At 45.6% G+C, this 8,524-nt stretch overlaps 1 protein-coding gene across 1 annotated transcript in view; it reads left to right on the top strand.

The window, feature by feature from the left end:
• Nucleotides 1–438: 438 nt before the first annotated feature.
• Nucleotides 439–8,524, top strand: part of NEK9 (NIMA related kinase 9) — a gene marked incomplete at its 5' end in the record, with an annotated part of 15,999 nt that continues 7,913 nt past the window's right edge. The window contains 7 exons of the mRNA XM_010165097.2: nucleotides 439–544; nucleotides 2,770–2,901; nucleotides 3,872–3,982; nucleotides 4,565–4,629; nucleotides 5,583–5,633; nucleotides 6,729–6,921; nucleotides 8,014–8,158. Coding sequence (XP_010163399.1) covers nucleotides 439–544; nucleotides 2,770–2,901; nucleotides 3,872–3,982; nucleotides 4,565–4,629; nucleotides 5,583–5,633; nucleotides 6,729–6,921; nucleotides 8,014–8,158 — 803 coding nt within the window. The remainder of the gene's footprint in view (nucleotides 545–2,769; nucleotides 2,902–3,871; nucleotides 3,983–4,564; nucleotides 4,630–5,582; nucleotides 5,634–6,728; nucleotides 6,922–8,013; nucleotides 8,159–8,524) is intronic.

The raw sequence follows: 8,524 nt of genomic DNA, 5'->3' as shown, positions 1-8,524 counted from the left end.
AGTGGCACCTGTTTCACACCCTCTGTGTTTATGTTTGCATACATAGATGTTCATGTATACATTTATGTTTTTAGTGAGCTCAGAAATTTCTGGCTTTGGTCTGTTTCTAAAACCAGGAAAAATAAGACCTGCTCAATGACCTTGAGAGAAGAGACTGAGAGGGGCAAAAGAACTATCTCTCTTTGATCTGTGGCCTTTACATGGGTGTCTGGAGCATGAGCCTTTTAGACTGTGTTGTGTTTGTGTGGGGATGTCATAAAACATGGAAAACTGCAGTTACTGCCCCACTACTTGGGGTTGAATTGGAGAGCTCTGTGCGTGAGAGAGGGCTGGCAGAGTAGCAAGTACCTGATTTTGAGGGGGAGGTATGGTAGTGTGTGGAAAACTGTGAAATCCGGAAATAAATTTGAGTGTCTGCATTTCTTTTTCTCCTTTCAGAGATATAAAGACATTAAATATCTTTCTAACCAAGGCAAACCTGATTAAATTGGGAGACTACGGGTTGGCAAAGAAGCTGAACTCTGAGTACTCCATGGCTGAGACTGTGAGTATCTGCCTTCTGTGTGTGCACACTGAGGTGTGTTTTTCTGTCATCTCTGCGTGCCTTGCAGAAGACCACAGATGCTGTATGTTCTTGCTGCTTGTTTTCTGTGGTTTGCCTTTCCCTCTCCCCTCAACTTCCCTCAGTGTTAGCTCACTGACATTGGCGTATTTACCGGTGTGTTGCAGCCTGCAGTTATTCTTGCTCCCAGGTTGCCTTTTGGAGGTCTGTCTCTGCAGAGCAGCAGTAGGCTAAAGATGAGTGTCACTGTGGGCATGGAATTGTGCCAGAGCCAGCAGAGCTGTGCCAGAGAGCACTGCTGCTCTTTCCCAGGTACCCAGGCACAGTACTTCCAGAGGTGAATCTGTGTAACACGAAGGCGGTACTGTCCGAAGGTACAGGGACAGCAGTACAGTCACATCGGTACAGCGCTTTCCCTCTGGGCTAGTGAAGTCCAGCTTAGCAAGTTAATTAATCTAGTCATGCTGCTATGCTAACAGGGGTGTTTTGCCTCAGCTGGATCTGAGGTAGCTTGGGTGTGCTTGCCCCACATTGCACTGTGCCATAGATGTGTCTCCTCTCTCTTTAATACTCAGGCTCTGAACTGAATTGCAAAGTAGCGAGAAAACACTTGTGCTTCTTATGGTAACCAGGTGTGTGGTTTCTTGGTAATGATCTTGGAGGGAGGCAAAGCTTTGTAGGAGAGATTAATTCTACCAGAAGGTTGTCAAGCTTGGCTTTGTTCCAGGCCCTTCCAGAAAACAGTTTCACAGCCAGAGTTATGACACAGGGAAGCTGTATTACAGGCACCTGAAAGGCTCAGCTTGGATTTCCCAGCTCCATTAATTTCTGTGGCGAGCACCAGGCTTGGAAAAGGAGACGTCTGCTAAAGCCCTTTATTATAGTTTGGGATGCAAGCCAGCTTGCACTTCCTTTTACCAGGCCATATTATTAGATTTAATGCAAGCTATTGGCGTTCTGTTAGGAAGTGTAGTTAGTTAAATACTTGCCAGCCTCCTCCCAGAACATGAACGCTATTGTGCAGTTGCACAGTAAGTGGGAACTGAAGGCTGCTGAGCTGGGCTGCAGCAAAACCACTTCTGTTTTGTCACGTTTTTCATGGCCTTCTGGCTTTCAGAGAAAGTGCAGTCTGTGCTCTGAAGGTTTAGGTGCAGTGTCCTAGTTCTCCAGATGATACTCCAACTAGGTGGTCTTCTGAACCTTCCGGTGGCGTGGACTCGCGTGGCTCTGTAGCTGTCACGCACTGTGGAAGGGAGATGGCAGATTCTGAATGTGCCCATGAGGTGTCCAGTGCACTAGCAGAGCCTAATGAAAGGCAGGCTTTGTAGTCCTTGGAGCTTTGCTGAGAGAGTTGAAAAGGGGGCAACTATAAATATTTCCCCTTCTTCTAAATTCTGTCTTTTTCATTTTATTTCGCTGTCTAGTTCCTTGCTAGGGAATGAGCTGCATTCATCTGGAAGCTTCATTCTTACATCCTTTATCATGTCTGCTCTGTGTCTCCATGTGTTGCCTTTGAGCTATGCGACTATTTCTGTTGTAGCTTCTGCATTTAAATGCTGGGGTTTGGGATTTGGAGTGTGGTGGGGGGTGTTTGTTTTAAACCAATTATTCAGGAAAGCCCTCTTCTGAAGTGGAAGCCTTTCAGGTGGGATTCATGCCAGCTTTCTACTTACTGACCCAAAAGTAACTGCTCTTTCATTGGAGACAGTGTAGCCTTTGTCATGGCAGTACCTTGTGATCAGACAGGGTGTCTCCTTAGCCATGGGCTGGCATCTGTGTTTGGAAGCTTTGCTAGATCCCTTTTCCCTCAAACCCTTATGAGGGTTTCCATATGCCTGGTCAGTATATAAGTCCCCAATTATCTCTAAATGTAGTATATATAAGATAGGGGCAAGTCCTTGCTGTGTTCTCATGACTACTGCTCTGTTGAGAAGTATGTACCTGAGATCATCAGGATCTGAGCAAGAGGTGTCTAGGATCTTCTAAGAAATGCAGGCATGGGCTTGTGGGCGAGATGGGAAGAAACATGCTTGCTGTTCCCATCCCTCCAGCACATTGGTGAGGTGTGTCATCTGTGTCACTTCAGTGCTGTGTCGGAGCTATGTGGAGCTCTGATGCTCCTGGGCCTGTGTGAACATGATGGATGCAGAGCTCCTGAACTGAAGGCTGCTGGATCATTTCTGATTTTTAAATGTTATTTTTCCTAGCTGGTGGGAACTCCATATTATATGTCCCCAGAACTTTGCCAGGGTGTGAAATACAACTTCAAATCAGATATTTGGGCTGTGGGCTGTGTCATCTTTGAGCTGCTTACTCTGAAGAGGACCTTTGACGCTACTGTAAGTCTGCAAACCAGGATGGACTGAGTAACCTTATTATTTATCACCCTGAGATTCACACTTGGCTCATAGCTTTCTTTACTCACATTTTTCTTTCATGGTTGTTTAAATCTGCTGAATAAGAAAACAGTGGCCTGGGAGTGCTAACTATAGCCAGAGAAAATGTCTGCATGATTTCCTCTGCCCTGCACTGCAGGCGTGTCTCTGGCTTTTGCCAAACCTGCCTTTGTCTGCAGGCTTCAGTTTACCAGATGCAGAATATAAACTGTGCTAATTTGTATCATGGTTGTGAATGAAACATCCTTTTCTCTACAAGGAGGAAGTTTGTGATTGTGTAGTCTTTTGGGGTTTTTTTCAGCATTACTAGCTGTGAATTTTCTGTGCAGCTTTCTGTAGTGAAAACTTCCAGCCTTTGGATTTCATAGGATTTAATCCTGTTACCTTTTCTCAAAGTTTAGGTGCAAGAGAAATGTAGTGAAGCTGGCATGGAGGGGGTGAAAGGAAGCATGGCTGGCTGGCATATGTGATTTGCCAGCTTGTGCCATGAGATGGGAAAAGCTGCTAGCTGCTGTGGTGCAAGATTCTGTAACCCTTAAAGAGATGATGTGAAAGTACCATCCTTTCCTGACTTCTCACCATGGCTAGCAAGTCTCCAGGAACTTTGCTGCTGCATGGTGTTTCAGTGGCAGTATGCTGTGTAGAAGATTCCATGCAGAAAGAAACATATCCTCCCTCCACTGTTAGGGAATTTGGTGAAGAGCTGGATGTTGCCACCAAGTCCTGGCTATCAGAGGTACCATTCCTGCAGGGATTACTGTTAGGTTCCTGGAGAACCTACTAGGCAGGGAAGAAGGATGTGTCCTGATCAGAGAAGGAGGGGAAAAAGATAATGGTGGCCTGTAGCATCTCTCCCTGTGGAACACATTGTCCAGTTCAGCCCCCTTACAGCTGGTTTCTGGTTTCTGCCCAGAATCCCCTGAACCTCTGTGTGAAGATTGTACAGGGAAATCGCGCCATGGAGGTTGATTCTACTGTCTACTCCCGGGAGCTGATCCAGATGGTGAATTCCTGCCTTGATCAGGTTAGTGAAATACGTTTTGAATTTCCAGACACCCCTTCCCAGCTGCGTGAGACGTGGAATTCGGGGGTGAAGGGGAATGACATGCCTGCTGCAGCATGAGGGCTGTTGCTGCAGGGTAATTTCTGTGAGACCTGAGGCATCACTAAGGCTGGGCTTCCTCCAGTCCTCTGAAAACATTGTCCCAAGATGTCACTCAGTCCTGCAGGCTCTGGAGGGGTGCTGGGTTTACTCTAACAACAATTATTTAATGGGCTGGCAGAAGCAATTGTTTTTTAATGCAGTCCTGTGGAGGTGGGAGCATTGTCTCAGTACTGACTCTTAAGGTTCTGGCTTTCTGTAGGGAATTAGCTTATTGAAAGCAAACATCACATTAATACCTTCAGAGTGTGGATAGTTCCTCCTGCACATCCCTGGCATTTATCCCTATTTATTCAAAATATTTGAATTAATTCCATTCCCTTCCCTTCTGGAGGGAGTCTGGGAAGGAGGTCCATGCAGGCTTGAGTGAGGTCTTCTGGCCCAGGATTCCATTGTAGATTATGAGCATTTCCCAGAGAATGACTTGTTCTTCACTTCTTTCAGGATCCAGAGAAGAGACCCACTGCAGACGAATTGCTTGAACATCCTCTTCTCAGCAAACGCAGGAGGTAATCAGAGGGTCTTGCCTGAAGCCTGGACAGTTGTCAGGGAGAACAGGAGGGTTTGTGCAAACTAGCAGCTTTTATGCTTTTGTAGCAAAGTCCTTAAGTTAATTTGTCCTGATGTGAGGCAGCTGTTGAAGTACACTTCATCCTCTTTAGGAGAGGTGTGCATTCTTGCTGTCTCATCTTCTCATTAATCCCTGTGTTCTATTGGTGCATGAATATGGTGAGAAAGGTCTCTGCATCCTTTGTCTTACAAGCTGTTCTACCGAGAACCTTGAAGCATCCCTTTGTAAGGCTTCTTTGAGGAATGCTGGTTCTGCTCTTCAAATCTCTGTGAACAAAGGGTCACAGAGATCCTCCTGTGGTCATTGGAAAATGCCTTTCAAAATATATGTATCATATAATGTAGAGACCCTGTCTTTCTCCCTTTGTTGCCTCCCTCTTCTGGGGTGAATTACATGGAAAGTGGCCCATTTTAGCTCCGTTTGGCCATCAGCCTGCACACAGCCTTTCTGTGAAAGGTGGACCATATAATTCTGGGCTGCTTGGATCCCCCATTGGTTGCTTTGGGGACAGCAGACTTAGTCCTTTATACAAAGGTTCTTTACTTGGTGTTCAGCAAAGTTTGAGTTTTGTCTTGCTGTGTACAGTGGTAAAAGCCCAAATCCTGATAATATTTAGCCCTTTAAGGTCATTCTTGTGCAGTTTGGGTGTTGGTTGTCCACATTCTGGCATATACGTAGTTGTCCTCGGCTCTCCTGGAAGTTTGTGAGCTATGTGGTACATTGCTTCTGCCCTACTTACTGTGTATTGCTGTGAGCTGGTCAACAGCTGCCGCATTTTCTCCAAGAGGGAGCAGCATTTTATTGGATGGGAAAGTGGTCTGTGTGCTGCTTGTCAGTAAATTGCTTTTGGCGATGTTACTGTTTCCTAAAATGCTTTTTCTCCTTTGGCAGGGAGATGGAAGAGAAAGTCACGCTGCTTAATGGGCCAAATAAGCGACCAAGGTAATTACTGGGGCATGTGTTTGAAAGAAGGTCTGGAGAGAACAGCTCCCCAGAGAGGAACTTTGCTGAAAGAGTTAGTCTGTGACAGCCTTAATGGAATAGTTTAGAAGTAGTTTAGAAGATCCCTCAGTGCTGGGAATTCAATGTAGTTGTTACTTGATTATTGTGCCACATTTTACTCTGGCTTTTATATCCTGCTTATATGTGTGGCTGGAGCCTTACCTCAGCAGGTTCCATACAGCTCTCATCTGTCCTACTGAGGATGTAGTCTTTACAGCCTACATAGGAGGGTTCTACATTACATCCTCAGCTTTCACACAGATTCACTTGAGCAGGAAGAATATGACTCTCTGAATGTTGGATATTAAATGAATATGTGTCTTTTGTAAAACTGGATATATGCAGAGGTTCTCCACAGTCTCCACCAAGCCTGTAAGCAGGGTTGCTCTGTGAAGCAGATAGCTTCTGGGACATGTATAGCTGGTTTTCTGTTGATTTGTCAGATAGAATTTGATCTTCTTTTCCTCATAAACTTGAAATTACTATCTGAGCACATTATGTGAAGTTGTTCCAGTTCATGGGGTGCTTGTGAGCAGTTTGCTTTGATTACAACTTCCATTTTGCAGTCTGCTTGTGAATTGACTCTTGCAATTGAAGAGTTATATTTTTGCCCTCAGATGGAAACCTGTAATTTAAATAAAGAGGGGAGAGGGAAGTTAGAAGCTTTTGGATGCTTCTGTATTTTGAGCAAGATTTCATTACCGTTTGTAAGGCTTTAATTTTTCACAAATGAGAACAGCCCTGTGGCCATTCAGTGAAAGTCTGGTCTTTTTAAATGACATAAAATTGGATTGTATGCTTTTAAAAATGCTTCCTGGAGGCTACTTTCTTTGCTGCTCTGAGACAGGTTTGATCCTGAGTCTCTCTGTAGCAGTTGAGGCCTCAGAGTCACTCAACAGAGAACAGTTTGTGAAAATAAAACCCATGAATTACTGTGAAGGGGAAACTGATAGACAACAGTAGGAAAATGAGCAATGACGGCGAATGCAAACTCATTATTAAAAGCATGTGTGTTTTGGGGGGGGTCTTGTGCAGGTCAAGTACCATGAATGAGACTCCCATTGCAGTGGTGACTTCACGCACTAGTGAGGTGTATGTTTGGGGGGGCGGGAAGTCCACCCCCCAGAAGCTGGATGCCATCAAAAGTGGCTGCAGTGCACGCCAGGTGTGTGCTGGTAACACTCACTTTGCTGTGGTGACAGTGGAGAAGGAGCTCTACACCTGGGTGGTAAGTGAGAGAAACTGCAGGAGTGGGGTGAGGGTCCAGGAGAAGTTTTCCATCGTGATAGGAAGCGTATTGGAGACTTGCTGTGCACTTGAGGATTGTAGGTGGTGGACTTGTAGGCCCAGACACCAAGCCAAACATCTCTTCCTCCCCTTCCTGACTACCAGAAGTGCCCTGGAGGCTTTGTAATTGTCTTTTGGCTTCTGTATTTGTGAGGCAGGTTTTCCGAGATCAGAATGGGTGGGATGAGTGACCTCATTGTAATACAGATGGCACGTGTGAGGCAGCTTGTGGATGAAACCAGAGATGTCTTGTACTAAACAACTCTCCTTTTTATGATGAGTGGAAATTCTGTAGTATTTTAAAGCACGTAAACAAATGTTGGTGTATAATGTATTTAAAACAATTGAATCCAGTCTTCTCGGGCTTAGCTGGTCAGTGACGTGGAGGTGTTGTGCATCTCCAGGCTTCCACAGGCTTTTGTATTGGTGATACAGAATCTGTTAAGACATTAGAAAACACTGGTGGGTGAGTGACAGAAGAAAGAGATCTGAATGGCAGGAGAGCAACTTGAAGTAATTTGCTGATTGTTCCTGCAAGAATGGCCACTGAAAACTTTCAGCTGGCTAGTAATATTTTAGTTTTAGCTTCAACACTACTCGCAGTTGTTTTATTTTTCCTGTAGAATTGGGAGGTTTGGCCACTTCAGTGACGTTTTTTCCATGTTACAGATTTCTTTGCAGCCATTAGGATTTAGAAAAGTAGGTCCAAAAGCTGAAGGATGAATTTCAGTCCTGCAGCAGGGGGTGGGTTCAGTAGCCTGGCAGATGAGAAAGGAGCAGGGATTCCTCAGCAGCTCGTGGGCCGAGATCAGACCCTTGCTAGTGCCCAACTGCCTGAAAGCCTGTGCTGGCATTTAGAACGTTGCCTGCTGTTTTATGCCACGTAGCAGGTAACAGTCTCTTCCCTCGGGTAGCTAACACACTGTCTCTTGCTCTTTGCTGTCTTCTGTTATTCATTCAAGGTGCTGTAGTTATCAGCACCATCTCTGGAGCTGTGGATACATAAACCTTACCAGATGTTTCTGTCTTGCAGAATATGCAGGGGGGCACCAAGTTGCATGGGCAGCTGGGACATGGAGACAGGGCCTCCTACCGACAGCCCAAGCATGTTGAGAAGCTTCAGGGAAAAGCCATTCGCCAGGTGTCCTGTGGAGACGATTTCACAGTGTGCATCACAGGTGAGAGCTGGAGGAGGACCACCGTCCCCTCACTTTGCTGTGCTGTGGAGATGTTTGCCTTCACAGTAAGACTAGCAGAGCAGCTTAGTGCGCAAAGGAGAAAGTCCTGTATGTTACTCACCTTTCAGTTTTGAGGATAGTAGGTGAAGCAGTGGAGAGAGATCAGCATTATTTTACAACAGAAGATACTGACTCCCAAGAAGTCTGGGTGTTTTGCTGAAGGTGTGCTCCTTCTTGGTGATGAAGCTGGGTGTTGAGCACAGCTCCATGTGGCTATGCAGTGTCCCTGCTCTTACCAGTGCATGTTTTGCCTCCATACGTGCCCATGTTAAAGACAGAGGAGCCTGAAGTCACAAATGTAAATGT

This window comes from Antrostomus carolinensis, unplaced genomic scaffold (genome assembly GCF_000700745.2).
Source record: "Antrostomus carolinensis isolate BGI_N321 unplaced genomic scaffold, ASM70074v2 scaffold29443, whole genome shotgun sequence".
Taxonomy (NCBI): Eukaryota; Metazoa; Chordata; class Aves; order Caprimulgiformes; family Caprimulgidae; genus Antrostomus; species Antrostomus carolinensis.
This window is presented reverse-complemented; position numbering and strand designations above follow the sequence as displayed.